Below are 18,810 nucleotides of genomic sequence, written 5' to 3' on the forward strand. Positions count from 1 at the left end.
TGATTGGCGTTTTGTCAGTTACGTTTCCGTAGAACTGAATTAAATAATTTAATCTCTTGATGTATTAAAAAAACAATAATTATCATTACATCATATCGTTTGTGCTCGTTGGTTATATCCGGTAAACAGAGCACACAGAAACAAGGATAGTACTAGTAGCAGATATCGTGCGTTGGAAAAATACCGTAAATACTAATTAAAACTTTCAGTCCCACTTTGAAGTTTCCTAAGATACCATTTTTTTGACGAGACAACGTGTAATAAATCGATGGACGCCGGCTGCACGCACGAAAAAGTGTCCCGTTACGCACATTGTCTCGCTACGCTGTGTCCCGTTACGCTCATTGTACGCTTGCGCCGCATCTATCTCTCTTCCACTCGATTGGAACAACCATCGATTTGACTTGTCAAGGCAAATTAAACTTGAAACACTCCCATTCGTTTCCTACTTTTCCTATCATCGTCCTATCCTTAACAGAATAACACAGATTGGAAGAAGTTAAATAGCAAACATGTATAAAAGTTATAGTTAAGATAATCTCTTCGTTAAAGTAACAATCATATTTGAATTAATGATTGCAAATAAAAGTAAATTTATCAATTAAATTGTAGATTTCATTTCACTCCTTCTTTGTATCCATACAAAAATAGTGATAATTCAATAAAAATGATTCAATTTTATTCATAAAAGTATGCAATCGTTTCATCAATGTTTTGTTATGACGTCACGTTAAACTATCGTCCGTAAACCGACTTTACAGACAACCATTTTTTCTGGAGCTAAATATTAGGTTTTCAACTAAAGATAACTTAATTACTCCCCAGAGAATGATGTCGACTAGGATGTAAGCTACATCGCGGTCCACACATGGAGAGTTTAGTTGGTCAGTGTATCACAAGGATGTGAGCTGTCCACTAGTGTCGAGGAACAGGCTGGGAACACTATTGTGTTTGTTTTGTCTTTTCGTTTTGTCGTGTTTTTGTCTCGTTTCAACTGTTGTGCTGAATTTTTTTGGGTTCAATATTTTTGTGCTGTCATCATTAGTGAGTTTTTTTTTTTTTCGTTCTCTTTGTTTGTTGACCATATTCCTGTTATGGAATATTATGTGGTGTTTATATCCTGTTGTCAACAGCAATTTTTTTTTGCTTAGTTTGTGTTTTTTTGTCTTTTGGGTATTTTTTTTTTTTTTTAGTTCTTCTACATGAAAACCGCTTAGCAATGGCGTATGTCCAAAAGCTTACACCAAGTCAGGCTGGGAGGGTCGGAACGAGACAGGCGGCAGGTGCGTGACGGGGGTGCGCGTCATTTGACCTAAAAGTCATATCTCCTAAACGTCACTTGACCTAAAATTTTAAAATAATCCTTCAGTCATTTGACCTAAAAGTCATATCTCCTAAACGTCACTTGACCTAAAAGTCACTTGGCTTAAAAGTCACTTGGCTTAAAAGTCATTCGACCTAACAGGCAATCAGCCGAAAATCATTTTAGGTCGAATGACTTTTAGGGCAAGTGGAGTGTACTCCGTGACGGGACTTGTGCTCGCAGGAAGCTGCGGCGGCTGAACCTGGGCGGCAACGAGCTGGTGTCCGTGCCCACGCGCGCGCTGTCCATCCTCGACACGCTCAAGAAGCTCGAGGTGCAGGAGAACCACGTCACGGACATCCACGAGGGAGACTTCGAAGGTAATAATCCCCGCTCGGGCGACGCGACGGGACCTGCAGGGTCTCCCCCAAACCACAGCGACCGTCGCGGCGTTTTTCGACGTGAAAGTTGCTTCCATAGTGGCATGGGCGCAACAACGAAATTTCCTAAAAGGGGGGGGGGGGTAATTTACCTTTTTATAAAGAGTCATGGATCCCCCCTATTGAAGCGGGGGGTCCGGGGGTCCTCCCCAGGGAAAATTTGTATTTCAAAGTGGAAAATGGTGCTATTTAAGCAGTTTTACTATCTAAAAATGGATTACACAGCACTTTCTTTGCTTCCGTTTGCCCCCACTACAAGGTTTCAGAAGGGGAGGGGGGGTAAAATACCCATGGCCCCCCGCCCCCTGTTGTTGCGCCCCTGCATAGTGGGAGGCAAGTCAAAAAACGAATGATAACAAAATCGGGGGAATACAGTTTGGTGTTGCAGCTACACATCTATCATCTCCATCCGAAATTTAATTACACCACTGGATAGCTAAAGGATCAAAGCATTCGTTACGCTAAGTGAGGACTGTGACGCATCGCGCGCGGTGGAGGGGGAAGCGCCGCCATTTTGAGGTAATTTTTCTGCGTTTCGAGGTATCCATTTAGTATAACTTTTGACTCGGAGAAGCTACGACGTTCGTAAGTGTTTCAATCGTCAGCTCTAGTCAAAATATATCGATTGCATTTATAAAACATTAGTCTAAAATAGTTCCAGTGAATATATATGGTGTTAAAATAAAAAAAAATTATAATCAATAATATATGTCGGTTTATACGCGACTTCTTAGTGTTCAAAAATGATTACAACATACATAAAACAGCGTATTTTATATTTTGTATATAAAATATTACCTGTTACGTACACGTATTCACGTAAATGACACAGCCAAACCCCATTTTTTTTCCCTTCAGGGGAAACACATGAATGTTTTGACCTAACAACATAATCAGCACCAAAAATGGATTAACATAATCAGCTACAGGTTAATTCAAGTTCCCATTCCGTCAAAAACCGCAGACTTAAAATAAAAGCGCGTGTAACTCCTTACACGTGATAGAAGTGAAACATGTTTGGCAATTCAAATCTCGACTCGTAAGTATATCGCAAGGGGTAAAACGGCATAGATAGAGATGATACAAGAAATAAAACAATTTTCTCAATAAACATGATTTAACTTCAAAACAAGCTCAAACCCCGTTATGTTTCCTTGTGCCCAAGTACTTCCTTACTAGATGCCAGCAAGTCGCGTAGCGTCAGGCGCAGGCGGGTCCCTACCGCTGTGACCCGCCTATCCCTGCAGCATGGCGGGGTTCAACCTGAGCCGCACTCCGCCACGTGGAGCCCGCCCAAGGGAACGAATTCTCTGCACCGGTTTCATGAAATCGTTGCATTGAAATTCGGCCTTGAAATTTTACTCCTATGGCGTCCAAAGAAGTTTTTACTTCAAAAATAATTTGTCCAACAAATCGCTATACATTAAATGTAAATTCTGACATACATAGTTAAGAGGCTGTTTCCACATACTGAGGCAACAACGAAGTGGGTTGTTACAATAAACACCGTTAGTGGTGGCGGCCTTAGAAATTCTGGGTATGGTTGCTCTCCCCCGGACTTCCGAGTTGCATGTATCCTTCGAATCAAAGGTAAACAAACACACGCGTGGACAGAAGACGAAATATCTTGCTTTAGACTCAATAAGTTTTTTGAATGTTTTGCTTTAACATACCGAGATTATTATTTTGGATTCGCGTTCAAAGTAAGTGAGCTCGGTGTCTGTACATTTGCTGAGATCCCTGGGTAATCTGTAGCCATCATTATTCGTGTATTGGAAGGAATGAAAAAAATTGTTAACCCTTAGCCGGAGACGTGAAAATATTTGACATATCTGGTGACGTGGTGCTCCTCAGACCCCAAAATGTTTTGTAGAATTTAACTGATTAGAAATTATTTTTGTTCCATGAAAAATTATTTCATGCATTTTTTATACTTATTAATTTAATTTAAAAATAAATTAGTAAATGATTATTTACCAAATATAAAATACAATTTTTTTCCAGTGGAGCTTGCTCAAATAAATCTAAAAATGCCTGTTTGTAATACTTGCTTTTAAAAAAAAAATAAGCAGATGGTAGCCTAAAAGTTTTATTTGCTATTCAATATAGATATAGTGACAAAACAAAATCTAGAAAACTTCTACGAATTTTAAGACATTTAATAAAATCTACAACATATAAATTTTCCCAACAAAAATAAATTACTTTTTTCCCCCCAAATATTTTCCTTGCATAACAAATGCTTCAACCACAACAAAATATATAATCTAGCTAACTAGAAAGCACATGCATACTTATATATTTTGAAAATGGCATTTTTACATAAAATATATTAGTCGAACATTGTTTGAAATTGAGATTATACAGTTTTGCACATGTTTGCTCTGTAATCATCACACATTGCTTTTCCACACACACTTTCATCACTTAAGTCACTAAAAATATATTTCAACCACTTAGAAATAGTTTCGTCATAATCTGGATCGCCCACACGCACACATGTTCGTTTAGAAGCCATTTTATCACTTCTGAGATAGAAACATATCTGGTGACGTGGTGCCACTACGACCCCAAGTTATCTTTGCAACCTGATATCTAGCACCAGACAGCGCAAACAAATCTGACACTGCAGGAGGAGACTATGTGATATCCAAGCGAAAGGTAGATGGCACCACAAGCAAGAGCCTTGAACTGAACATAGATGGCAGCAAGTTAAAGTTTTGCTGGGGTCACGGAGACCCCACGTCTCCGGATAAGGGTTAACAGTGTAAAACCCGCGACGTTAAAATTGCCCATAAACTCAGGAATAGGCGCAGGCATATGCGAATAGTGAACGTGTGCGGACGTAAGCACGCAGTTCGATGACGTGACACGGCGTTACGGAACGCAGCGCCGGTGCTGTTTCAGCTCTCGTCCGAACACGTCGCGGTCTTCTGTCCTGGCCATGGATTTTGAACCGCGAAGGTTCCGTCATCCTTTTTGACGAGTGGGTCTTGAAGTGCTGGGGAATAGAAACCTCATGGGGCCGGTGGCGATAATTTGTGATGCCAGACCACAGCGAGCCCATGGGCCAACGGTCTGCTCCCACAGTGGGCCGTGCCCGAACATGGGCACCGATCACACATTTGAAATCCGCTCGCCATGTACCATATGCGAGTGGCTAAGAGCGCGATGTATCGACATAACGTCCACTGACTTTAAAATGCCATTTCATCATAGTACGTATTTTCGATGTAGACTAATAAAACACAAACTATCTAAAAAAAATTCCCCCATCTAAAAGAACCTAATGCATTGCTGTGCCATGACACCGCGGAACCTCAATTACGTACCGACTGCGTAACGATTCTGAAAGTTCTGTTTTCAAACAAATTTTTTTTTCGGTGTTGGAAACATGCATTATTCAACTGCTTGGCTTTCGTGCACATTCTAACCAGCGTTCACTCTAGGTGTGAGTTAGGTTGCATGTAGCAGCACTTTGAAATAATATGAGAAAAGAAGTAATATGTAGGACACCTGTGTCCGAAAGTTACAGCAGGCGCGTGCTCTTAAATGGAATTTGGTTCCAGGAATGTTGATAATATGTAATCCACCATAAATGTGTTTTTTTTTTTAAAAAAAAACCTTGTATTTTATATTAAAGATCATGGTCATTTCATTAAATGATTTTGGATACTGAATTTTGGTTTCCCGAAAATGTTTATTTTTAAATTTTTTCTTTGGTGCACTTGCATAGTTGGTGTGTACTGTCCTCAGGGTTGCGAAGCCTGGACTCTCTGAGTCTGGCCCACAACTTGCTGAAGGAGGTTCCAGCCCGCGTGTTCTCCCACCTCACCCTCCTCAACTCACTGGAGCTGGAGGGCAACTCCATCACCTACGTGGATCCGTTGGCTTTCGTCGGACTGGAAGGTAAATCAACACTCGGAAAGGTGGGGGTGCTTCATTAACCAGGCGAACCCTGTGTCCTTCATGGGACTGGAAGGTACAGAATTGTAGCAAATGATCGAAACATTTGTAGAATTAAAAAAAAAAAAAACATACTCTGTCATATCTACGGACTTTTTTTTTTTTACCTTTGTCAACCTGGGAAGTACAGTAGCTGATGATCGACAAATAATAGCAAAATTTTGAAGTGAAAAAAAAAATCTTTTTCACGACTTATGGTTTAGTGAATAATTAACATAAAACTAATTTTACTTAAAAAAAAAACAGTTTAATCAATATAATTACAGTCGGTAATACATAAGTACGAAACTTTTACGCCATTTTTCACTGAAGTACGTGTTTTCAAGAAATATCTATCGATGTAAAACGCCAAATTTGTTTAGAGTTTAAGAAGTTCAAGTACATCAAAAATTACTTCAGAAAATGCTACAAAATTAATGATATTTTTTGTTGTCCTGGGTTTAAGTCCGAAAAATAATTTTTTTATCATGTGTGACTAGTCGAGGTTAAGTACAAAATTTTAGGTTAAAAATTGCAGTACGAGATCGACTCTGTGCCTAAGGGCATTTATTACATACTTATTTTTATTTTCATCAAATAAAATACTAAGTTGGTACTCTAACCCACGAAAATTTTTATATTGTGATGGAAACAGCTAGAGTTTTGCTCTGAATATACGATGGATTTGAATAACAGATAAAATATCGAGAAAAAAAAAACGACTTGTGAAGGACAGCGTTCACAATTAAATCTGTTTAAATGATTGCAATGGAGATAGATTAAATGCTCTCTATAAACATGATGTCTCAAGTACTGAAAAGTTAGATAGTATATAATATAGGTATTGCATGATAAATCATCCCAAAATAATTATTTGATCTAATATATAATTACTCTCATTTATTAGCATGCGTGTACGTATTATTCTTTGCAGTTATGTAATGGGATAGGAATATATCATCTTGGTTTCAACAGATTTCATGCCATAAATATTTTGAAATTTACAGTTGTCAAAATTTAGGTCTTCACAAAGCAAAGTTATAACTAAATATAACTCCTGAAATTAAAGACCTGTTAAATAAGTCTTGTGTTTACCTTTTGAAATCTAAGGTGTAAATAATGAGTACAACTGTACTAATATTGTTAATAGACACTGTATATCTTTGTAAGTCTCTTAATGTGCGCTTTAATCTAAAAAAAGGCAAATTATCAATATAAAATAAAATAAAAATCACGCCACAAATATGAGGGTTTTGATTACTATATCTTCCCTTTAACGGGACTGAACCAAAAAAATAAAATATTTCCTTAAATATCTGCGCTGACGAAATGACTCAAAACCAGAGCCCCAGATTTGAAATTTAGGCAAAAGCTGACCTGTACAGGCTTTTCATTAAAAATAAAAGGAATAAATAACTCAATTTTTGAAACCTTCATATTCGCGCTTCCCTTTTGGCCAGCAGGCCTTCCGAGCTGCAGAGATGACAATTTATGACCCGAGGTGACCTGAATGTGACCTCTGGTGGGTGACGTAACGGCGGCGCCCGTGTGCCGTAATGTGTTGTGAGCTAATGGATGTACCCCCACTCCCCCCCTCCAACCAACGCCCCTACCAACAAGGGGGCCACCCCGTTCGCACTTCCAACCCTTCCAGAGGGGGTGAATGCGCGTGCGTCGCGCTGAAATTGCCTCAAAGCACGGTTCCCAGAGGGGAGTTATTTAATTTCCTACCAACCGCAAAAAAAAAAAAAAACTGCAGATAATTGGAGTGGTCCATAAACCGATTTCACGTAGTTTTCCCTGTAAAAGTTTATCCCAAAAATTTGAATCTCCGTTGTTTATCTTAAACAGTTTATCTTCAAATTAGGACAAGAGACTCTAGGGCAAACGAAATTAGGACAAACAACTCAAGGGCAAACGAAATTAGGAAAAAAAAAAACTCAACGGCAAACAAACTAAGGGAAACACATTGTAAAGTTTGAAGACAATATGTTTTAGGACAGATGCTTTTAGGACTAAACACGCGCCCCGGATAAACCACCCAAGCTTCAGGACCTAAGACAGAGAACATTCATAATTACAATCATATGCACTTCCATGGTACATCTCGATAAACACGTTACCCCGGTAGTAGTTATTAAATGGGGCTCCGGGCCCAGGCTTCAGGCTGTGGAGCCGAGAGCGGGTCAATGACCGACCACGCTGACGTCACGGCAGCATTCTCGGATGACATTGACCTTCAAAATTGGCCAAAAATGACTCAAAATGGATCAAAATTCCTAGAACATTCCCTATTTCAATGGAAAAATTCCCGTTTCGAGGAAAAATTTCACGTTTTATTCCTCAAAAAAATAAAAAATTCGGAATTGCCTTAGAAGGAATAAAACTTCCTAAAAATAGCATAAGACTCATAAACGCAAGCCGCCATAAGCCGCAGGACCTTGACCGTGTCATTGACCATAAAATATAAATTCTTTAGTTTTTGACCAAAATATTCTGAAAAAATTCCAAAATGTATATAAAATTTGTTCCTACTTCAAGTATTTAGTTACCTACTTGATAACTTACGGTCCTTAGTTCGATTCCTTTCGAGAGTAAACAAGTAATTCATTAATATATTTAAAAATTATTAATAAAAAAAATAATCAAGATTTTTTATGTCACACCCGCAATCTTCAATTTTGACCTAACCGTTGCAATCATCGTTACGGCCACCATCTTGGAAACATTTATGTTAGAAAATCGGGAGAAAATTTTAAATTTATAAAAAAAAACTAATCAAATGTTATTAAAATTTTATTAAAAAAAACTGTCGCACATTTCGTAACTGTCACCATCTTGAATTCTAGGAAACATTGCACATTTAGTTACGCCTGCCATTTTGGATGTAATCTGCTTCCCTTTATATATAAATATATTTATAAATTTTTATCTACACATGTACACATATATTCATGCAAAAACAGTCACATTCGCACAATGCATGTGGTGCAAACAAAACACATGTTTTACTCATGCAAAATATCTGTAGAAAATGAACTATTAAAATGAATATGTAAATATTGTCATAATAACATTAGCTTATTTCATGTTGCTTTCATCCTAGCATTAAAAATATATAAATACTTAGTATGCATAGCGGGACCAAAACCCTTAATCGCCAGCATGACTGTTATACGTCCTAACTATAGTCTTAAAATGAAACGTTTTGGGCATATATGAGATGGGCTACGTTTACCGATACGCTTTTTCTCGAGGGAAAATAAGAGTGGTAGTATTTTACTTTTACAGGGTAGATTGCTATTGGGAAGTGGACGCCAAGTTAGCGCCCTCGCCTTGCAAGCGAGCGTGAGAACTCGCCACGTGGTTGATGCGTGTGGTTGCAGAGAACCTGCAGTACCTGCGGCTGGGCGACAACAACATCCACACGATCCCGAGCGACGCCTTGAGACGCCTGCACCGGCTGCGCCACCTGGACCTGCGCGCGAACAACATCAGCGCCATCGCCGAGGACGCCTTCACGGGCTTCGGTGACTCCATCACCTTCCTCAACCTGCAGAAGAACGAGTGAGTGTGCGCGCCCGACCTCCGTCACTCCTTGGTCGAGTGGTTTATCTTTCTACTTTCTTTGATTATGGCTTCATCAACATGCAGAAGAACGAGTGAGTGTGCGCGCCCGACCTCCGTCACTCCTAGGTCGAGTGGTTTATCTTTACATTTTCTTTGATTTTGGCTTCCTCAACCTGCAGAAGAACGAGTGAGTGTGCGCGCCCGACCTCCGTCACTCCTAGGTCGAGTGGTTTATCTTTCCACTTTCTTTGATTTTGGCTTCATCAACATTCAGAAGAACGAGTGAGTGTGCGCGCCCGACCTCCGTCACTCCTAGGTTGAGTGGTTTATCTTTACATTTTCTTTGATTATGGCTTCCTCGACCTGCAGAAGAACGAGTGAGTGTGCGCGCCCGACCTCCGTCACTCCTAGGTCGAGTGGTTTATCTTTACATTTTCTTTGATTATGGCTTCCTCGACCTGCAGAAGAACGAGTGAGTGTGCACGCCCGATCTCCGTCACTCCTAGGTCGAGTGGTTTATCTTTCCACTTTCTTTGATTATGGCTTCATCAACATGCAGAAGAACGAATGAGTGTGCGCGCCCGACCTCCGTCACTCCTAGGTCGAGTGGTTTATCTTTACATTTTCTTTGATTATGGCTTCCTCGACCTGCAGAAGAACGAGTGAGTGTGCGCGCCCGACCTCCGTCACTCCTAGGTCGAGTGGTTTATCTTTTCACTTTCTTTGATTATGGCTTCATCAACATGCAGAAGAACGAGTGATTGTGCGCGCCCGACCTCCGTCACTCCTAGGTCGAGTGGTTTATCTTTACATTCTCTTTGATTTTTGCTTCCTCAACCTGCAGAAGAACGAGTGAGTGTAAGCGCCCGACCTCCGTCACTCCTAAGTCGAGTGGTTTATCTTTACATTTTCTTTGATTATGGCTTCCTCGACCTGCAGAAGAACGAGTGAGTGTGCGCGCCCAACCTCCGTCACTCCTAGGTCGAGTGGTTTATCTTTCCACTTTCTTTGATTATGGCTTCATCAACATGCAGAAGAACGAGTGAGTGTGCGCGCCCGACCTCCGTCACTCCTAGGTCGAGTGGTTTATCTTTACATTTTCTTTGATTATAACTTCCACGACCTGCAGAAGAACGAGTGAGTGTGCGCGCCCGACCTCCGTCACTCCTAGGTCGAGTGGTTTATCTTTACATTCTCTTTGATTATGGCTTCCTCGACCTGCAGAAGAACGAGTGAGTGTGCGCGCCCGACCTCCCTCACTCCTAGGTCGAGTGGTTTATCTTTACATTCTCTTTGATTATGGCTTCCTCAACCTGCAGAAAAACTAGTGAGTGTGCGCGCCCAACCTCCCTCACTCCTAGGTCGAGTGGTTTATCTTTACATTTTCTTTGATTATGGCTTCATCAACATGCAGAAGAACGAGTGAGTGTGCGCGCCCGACCTCCGTCACTCCTAGGTCGAGTGGTTTATCTTTCCACTTTCTTTGATTATGGCTTTATCAACATGCAGAAGAACGAGTGAGTGTGTGCGCCCGACCTTCCTCACTCCTAGGTCGAGTGGTTTATCTTTACATTCTCTTTGATTATGGCTTCCTCAACCTGCAGAAAAACTAGTGAGTGTGCGCGCCCAACCTCCCTCACTCCTAGGTCGAGCGGTTTATCTTGACATTCTCTTTGATTATGGCTTCCTCAACCTGCAAAAGAACGAGTGAGTGTGCGCGCCTGACCTTAGTCACTCCTAGGTCGAGTGGTTTATCTTTCCACTTTCTTTGATTATGGCTTCATCAACATGCAGAAGAACGAGTGAGTGTGCGCGCCCGACCTGCGTCACTCCTAGGTCGAGTGGTTTATCTTTACATTTTCTTTGATAATGGCTTCATCAACATGCAGAAGAACGAGTGAGTTTGCGCGCCCGACCTCCCTCACTCCTAGATCGAGTGGTTTATCTTTACATTTTCTTTGATTATGGCTTCATCTACATGCAGAAGAACGAGTGAGTGTGCGCGCCCGACCTCCCTCACTCCTAGGTCGAGTGATTTATGTTTACATTTTCTTTGATTATGGATTCATCTACATGCAGAAGAACGAGTGAGTGTGCGCGCCCGACCTCCCTCACTCCTAGGTCGAGTGGTTTATCTTTTAACTTTCTTTGATTATGGCTTTATCAACATGCAGAAGAACGAGTGAGTGTGCGCGCCCGACCTCCCTCACTCCTAGGTCGAGTGGTTTATCTTTCCACTTTCTTTGATTATGGCTTTATCAACATGCAGAAGAACGAGTGAGTGTGCGCGCCCGACCTCCGTCACTCCTAGGTCGAGTGGTTTATCTTTACATTTTCTTTGATTATAACTTCCACGACCTGCAGAAGAACGAGTGAGTGTGCGCGCCCGACCTCCGTCGTTCCTAGGTCGATTGTTTTATCTTTACATTCTCTTTGATTATGGCTTCCTCGACCTGCAGGAGAACGAGTGAGTGTGCGCGCCCGACCTCCCCCACTCCTAGGTCGAGTGGTTTATCTTTACATTCTCTTTGATTATGGCTTCCTCAACCTGCAGAAAAACTAGTGAGTGTGCGCGCCCAACCTCCCTCACTCCTAGGTCGAGCGGTTTATCTTGACATTCTCTTTGATTATGGCTTCCTCAACCTGCAAAAGAACGAGAGAGTGTGCGCGCCTGACCTTAGTCACTCCTAGGTCGAGTGGTTTATCTTTCCACTTTCTTTGATTATGGCTTCATCAACATGCAGAAGAACGAGTGAGTGTGCGCGCCCGACCTCCGTCACTCCTAGGTCGAGTGGTTTATCTTTACATTTTCTTTGATTATGGCTTCATCAACATGCAGAAGAACGAGTGAGTTTGCGCGCCCGACCTCCCTCACTCCTAGGTCGAGTGGTTTATCTTTACATTTTCTTTGATTATGGCTTCATCTACATGCAGAAGAACGAGTGAGTGTGCGCGCCCGACCTCCCTCACTCCTAGGTCGAGTGGTTTATCTTTACATTTTCTTTGATTATGGCTTCATCTACATGCAGAAGAACGAGTGAGTGTGCGCGCCCGACCTCCCTCACTCCTAGGTCGAGTGGTTTATCTTTCAACTTTCTTTGATTATGGCTTTATCAACATGCAGAAGAACGAGTGAGTGTGCGCGCCCGACCTCCCTCACTCCTAGGTCGAGTGGTTTATCTTTCCACTTTCTTTGATTATGGCTTTATCAACATGCAGAAGAACGAGTGAGTGTGTGCGCCCGACCTTCCTCACTCCTAGGTCGAGTGGTTTATCTTTACATTTTCTTTGATTATGGCTTCATCAACATGCAGAAGAACGAGTGAGTGTGTGCGCCCGACCTCCCTCACTCCTCGGTCGAGTGGTTTATCTTTCCACTTTCTTTGATTATGGCTTTATCAACATGCAGAAGAACGAGTGAGTGTGTGCGCCCGACCTCCCTCACTCCTAGGTCGAGTGGTTTATCTTTCCACTTTCTTTGATTATGGCTTTATCAACATGCAGAAGAACGAGTGAGTGTGTGCGCCCGACCTCCCTCACTCCTAGGTCAAGTGGTTTATTTTTCCACTTTCTTTGATTATGGCTTTATCAACATGCAGAAGAAAGAGTGAGTGTGTGCGCCCGACTTCCCTCACTCCTAGGTCGAGTGGTTTATCTTTACATTTTCTTTGATTATGGCTTCCTCGACCTGCAGAAGAACGAGTGAGTGTGCGCGCCCAACCTCCGTCACTCCTAGGTCGAGTGGTTTATCTTTCCACTTTCTTTGATTATGGCTTCATCAACATGCAGAAGAACGAGTGAGTGTGCGCGCCCGACCTCCGTCACTCCTAGGTCGAGTGGTTTATCTTTACATTTTCTTTGATTATAACTTCCACGACCTGCAGAAGAACGAGTGAGTGTGCGCGCCCGACTTCCCTCACTCCTAGGTCGAGTGGTTTATCTTTACATTTTCTTTGATTATGGCTTCATCTACATGCAGAAGAACGAGTGAGAGTGAGCGCCCGACCTCCCTCACTCCTAAGTCGAGTGGTTTATCTTTCCACTTTCTTTGATTATGGCTTTATCAACATGCAGAAGAACGAGTGAGTGTGCGCGCCCGACCTCCCTCACTCCTAGGTCGAGTGGTTTATCTTTACATTTTCTTTGAATTATGGCTTCATCTACATGCAGAAGAACGAGTGAGTGTGCGCGCCCGACCTCCCTCACTCCTAGGTCGAGTGGTTTATCTTTCCACTTTCTTTGATTATGGCTTTATCAACATGCAGAAGAACGAGTGAGTGTGCGCGCCCGACCTCCGTCACTCCTAGGTCGAGTGGTTTATCTTTACATTTTCTTTGATTATGGCTTCATCAACATGCAGAAGAACGAGTGAGTTTGCGCGCCCGACCTCTCTCACTCCTAGGTCGAGCGGTTTAGCTTGACATTCTCTTTGATTATGGCTTCCTCATACTGCAGAAGAACGAGTGAGTGTGCGCGCCCGACCTCCCTCACTCCTAGGTCGAGTGGTTTATCTTTCCACTTTGTTTGATTATGGCTTCATCAACATTCAGAAGAACGAGTGAGTGTGCGCGCCCGACCTCCGTCACTCCTAGGTCGAGTGGTTTATCTTTCCACTTTCTTTGATTATGGCTTTATCAACATTCAGAAGAACGAGTGAGTGTGCGCGCCCGACCTCCGTCACTCCTAGGTCGAGTGGTTTATCTTTACATTTTCTTTGATTATGGCTTTATCAACATGCAGAAGAACGAGTGAGTTTGCGCGCCCGACCTCCCTCACTCCTAGGTCGAGCGGTTTATCTTGACATTCTCTTTGATTATGGCTTCCACAACCTGCAGAAGAACGAGTGAGTGTGCGCGCCCGACCTCCCTCACTCCTAGGTCGAGTGGTTTATCTTCCACTTTCTTTGATTATGGCTTTATCAACATGCAGAAGAACGAGTGAGTGTGCGCGCCCGACCTCCGTCACTTCTAGGTCGAGTGGTTTATCTTTACATTTTCTTTGATTATGTCTTCATCAACATGCAGAAGAACGAGTGAGTTTGCGCGCCCGACCTCCCTCACTCCTAGGTCGAGTGGTTTAACTTTCCACTTTCTTTGATTATGGCTTTATCAACATGCAGAAGAACGAGAGAGTGTGTGCGCCCGACCTCCCTTACTCCTAGGTCGAGTGGTTTATCTTTCCACTTTCTTTGATTATGGCTTTATCAACATGCAGAAGAACGAGTGAGTGTGCGCGCCCGACCTCCGTCACTCCTAGGTCGAGTGTTTTATCTTTACATTTTCTTTGATTATGGCTTCATCTACATGCAGAAGAACGAGTGAGTGTGCGCGCCCGACCTCCCTCACTCCTAGGTCGAGTGGTTTATCTTTCCTCTTACTTTGATTATGGCTTTATCAACATGCAGAAGAACGAGTGAGTGTGCGCGCCCGACCTTCCTCACTCCTAGGTCGAGTAGTTTATCTTTCCACTTTCTTTGATTATGGCTTTATCAACATGCAGAAGAACGAGTGAATGTGTGCGCCCGACCTCCCTCACTCCTAGGTCGAGTGGTTTATCTTTCCACTTTCTTTGATTATGGCTTTATCAACATGCAGAAGAACGAGTGAGTGTGTACGCCCGACCTCCCTCACTCCTAGGTCGAGTGGTTTATCTTTCCACTTTCTCTGATTATGGCTTTATCAACATGCAGAAGAACGAGTGAGTGTGCGCGCCCGACCTCCCTCACTCCTAGGTCGAGTGGTTTATCTTTCCACTTTCTTTGATTATGGCTTCATCAACATTCAGAAGAACGAGTGAGTGTGCGCGCCCGACCTCCCTCACTCCTAGGTCGAGTGGTTTATCTTTACATTTTCTTTGATTATGGCTTCATCTACATGCAGAAGAACGAGTGAGTGTGCGCGCCCGACCTCCCTCACTCCTAGGTCGAGTGGTTTATCTTTCCACTTTCTTTGATTATGGCTTTATCAACATGCAGAAGAACGAGTGAGTGTGCGTGCTTGACCTCCGTCACTCCTAGGTCGAGTGGTTTATCTTTCCACTTTCTTTGATTATGGCTTTATCAACATGCAGAAGAACGAGTGTGTGTGCGCGCCCGACCTCCCTCACTCCTAGGTCGAGTGGTTTATCTTTCCACTTTCTTTGATTATGGCTTTATCAACATGCAGAAGAACGAGTGAGTGTGCGCGCCCGACCTCCCTCACTCCTAGGTCGAGTGGTTTATCTTTCCACTTTCTTTGATTATGGCTTCATCAACATTCAGAAAAACGAGTGAGTGTGCGCGCCCGACCTCCCTCACTCCTAGGTCGAGTGGTTTATCTTTACATTTTCTTTGATTATGGCTTCATCTACATGCAGAAGAACGAGTGAGTGTGCGCGCCCGACCTCCCTCACTCCTAGGTCGAGTGGTTTATCTTTCCACTTTCTTTGATTATGGCTTCATCTACATGCAGAAGAACGAGTGAGTGTGCGCGCCCGACCTCCCTCTCTCCTAGGTCGAGCGGTTTATCTTGACATTCTCTTTGATTATGGCTTCCTCAACCTGCAGAAGAACGAGTGAGTGTGCGCGCCCGACCTCCCTCACTCCTAGGTCGAGTGGTTTATCTTTCCACTTTCTTTGATTATGGCTTCATCAACATTCAGAAGAACGAGTGAATGTGCGCGCCCGACCTCCGTCACTCCTAGGTCGAGTGGTTTATCTTTCCACTTTCTTTGATTATGGCTTCATCAACATGCAGAAGAACGAGTGAGTGTGCGCGCACGACCTCCGTCACTCGTAGGTCGAGTGGTTTATCTTTCCACTTTCTTTGATTATGGCTTCATCAACATTCAGAAGAACGAGTGAGTGTGCGCGTCCGACCTCCGTCACTCCTAGGTCGAGTGGTTTATCTTTCCACTTTCTTTGATTATGGCTTCATCAACATGCAGAAGAACGAGTGAGTGTGCGCGCACGACCTCCGTCACTCCTAGGTCGAGTGGTTTATCTTTCCACTTTCTTTGATTATGGCTTCATCAACATGCAGAAGAACGAGTGAGTGTGCGCGCCCGACCTCCGTCACTCCTAGGTCGAGTGGTTTATCTTTACATTTTCTTTGATTATGGCTTCCTCAACCTGCAGAAGAACGAGTGAGTGTGCGCGCCCGACCTCCGTCACTCCTAGGTCTAGTGGTTTATATTTCCACTTTCTTTGATTATGGCTTCATCAACATTCAGAAGAACGAGTGAGTGTGCGCGCCCGACCTCCGTCACTCCTAGGTCGAGTGGTTTATCTTTACATTTTCTTTGATTATGGCTTCATCAACATGCAGAAGAACAAGTGAGTGTGCGCGCCCGACCTCCGTCACTCCTAGGTCGAGTGGTTTATCTTTCCACTTTCTTTGATTATGGCTTCATCAACATTCAGAAGAACGAGTGAGTGTGCGCGCCCGACCTCCGTCACTCCTAGGTCGAGTGGTTTATCTTTACATTTTCTTTGATTATGGCTTCATCAACATGCAGAAGAACAAGTGAGTGTGCGCGCCCGACCTCCGTCACTCCTAGGTCGAGTGGTTTATCTTTCCACTTTCTTTGATTATGGCTTTATCAACATGCAGAAGAACGAGTGAGTGTGTGCGCCCGACCTCCGTCACTCCTAGGTCGAGTGGTTTATCTTTACATTTTCTTTTAATTATGGCTTTATCAACATGCAGAAGAACGAGTGAGTGTGCGCGCCCGACCTCCGTCACTCCTAGGTTGAGTGGTTTATCTTTCCACTTTCTTTGATTATGGCTTCATCAACATGCAGAAGAATGAGTGAGTTTGCGCGCCCGACCTCCGTCACTCCTAGGTCGAGTGGTTTATCTTTCCACTTTCTTTGATTATGGCTTCATCAACATGCAGAAGAACGAGTGAGTGTGCGCGCCCGACCTCCGTCACTCCTAGTTCGAGTGGTTTATCTTTCCACTTTCTTTGATTATGGCTTCATCAACATGCATAAGAACGAGTGAGTGTACGCGCCCGACCTCCCTCACTCCTAGGTCGAGCGGTTTATCTTGACATTCTCTTTGAATATGGCTTTCTCAACCTGCAGAAGAACGAGTTAGTGTGCGCGCCCGACCTCCCTCACTCCTAGGTCGATTGGTTTATCGCATAATATTTATCTTAAACTTTGATTTAAATTATTTTTTTATAAGACGAACAATTGCTGAAAGGGGTTGAAAAATGAAGGGAAGAATTAAAAAAAAAATTCTTAACTCCCTTAGTAGGCGCACTATCAAATCAATTCAAATTATTTTTTAATCTTTTAAATATTAAATAAACGTTTGTCTGAAACAGTTTTGATACAACTAACAATTGCCGCAAAGGGTGGATAAAAAGGGATTAAAATACAAAAATTAATTCATAACTACATTAGTTAGCACACCATTGAATCCATTATAAACGGTTTGTTAATCTTAGAATGTTTATCGAAAACCTTTTTTCTAAAACAATTTTTGATAAGATGATCCATTGTTGCAGGGGTTTAAAATAAGGTAAGATTTTATAATAAATTAATAATTTCCATACTTTGTACACTATTAAATTATTTCTAATTTACTGTAAATCTTAAATTATTATCTACCACTTTTAAACCATTGTAATATTATCTTAAACCTTGGTTAAAGGAAAATTTATATATGACCACGTATTAGTGGAAATAAAAAAGAAATAATGTTTGAATGTAAAGATTGTTCCATAACTACCTTAGTAGGCATAATATGAAATTAGTTCTAAGCTATTCAATGCTGGATGCATTGAATTAAAGACATACCATATATTTTTGCTCCATGGATTATAGGAAAATGTTTAATATATCATTTTGGAATATTGAAGAAAATATAGGATGTTTTGTACTTGAGTTCTCAAAATGTTCCAGGAGTTTATAGAAGTTTCCAAAACATTACCAGGAGAAATAGGTTGGCTACTTCTAAATCTACCTACGCCTGTAGGCTATGCCTACACAAAAAAAAATCGCTTAGAGGTGCAGACAAACGGGTCTCATTACCATATTTTTATTAACTATCTTTCGTGTATGTCTGTCCAGGTGGAATTTTGTAATTGATTTTAAACTAACTTCCAGATGAGATAGATACTTGAAATTTGGACCGTAGCTCAGAAGTAGATGACAATGCATGAAAATATAAAAAAAGAAAAACGAAAAAGAGGAGATAAAGATGAAGAAAACAAACAGACGAAAAAAATGAGAACATAACAGCAGAAATAAAAAAAAATTAAGAAGAATAATTACGTTCACTATACATTTTAAATTTTTACCCGATATAATGTACATAGCTCTGACTCGCTTTTGTATTGATTTGTTTGCTTTTTCGATAAAAATTTTATAATCGATTTATAACTAACTTCTCGATCAGCTTGAATATAGCTCAAATCTAACTGACGGATGAAGAGAATATATCGATTTTTTTTAATCTGTCTAAACACACTATTCAAGAATCGAATGTATAAATAAATTATGTATTGTTCAATTAATCTTTTTTCAATTAATTTTTATTATTATAAATAGATGTGAATCGTGCA

The 18,810-nt window shown here is 41.9% G+C and overlaps 1 protein-coding gene across 1 annotated transcript in view; it reads left to right on the forward strand.

Moving 5' to 3' along the window:
- Nucleotides 1–18,810, forward strand: part of LOC134540331 (carboxypeptidase N subunit 2) — a 48,620-nt gene that overhangs the window by 12,966 nt on the left and 16,844 nt on the right. The window contains exons 3-5 of the mRNA XM_063382993.1: nt 1,547–1,683; nt 5,500–5,652; nt 9,075–9,255. Of these exons, the coding sequence (XP_063239063.1) occupies nt 1,547–1,683; nt 5,500–5,652; nt 9,075–9,255 (471 nt within the window). The remainder of the gene's footprint in view (nt 1–1,546; nt 1,684–5,499; nt 5,653–9,074; nt 9,256–18,810) is intronic.

This window comes from Bacillus rossius, chromosome 16 (assembly GCF_032445375.1).
Source record: "Bacillus rossius redtenbacheri isolate Brsri chromosome 16, Brsri_v3, whole genome shotgun sequence".
Classification (NCBI taxonomy): domain Eukaryota; kingdom Metazoa; phylum Arthropoda; class Insecta; order Phasmatodea; family Bacillidae; genus Bacillus; species Bacillus rossius.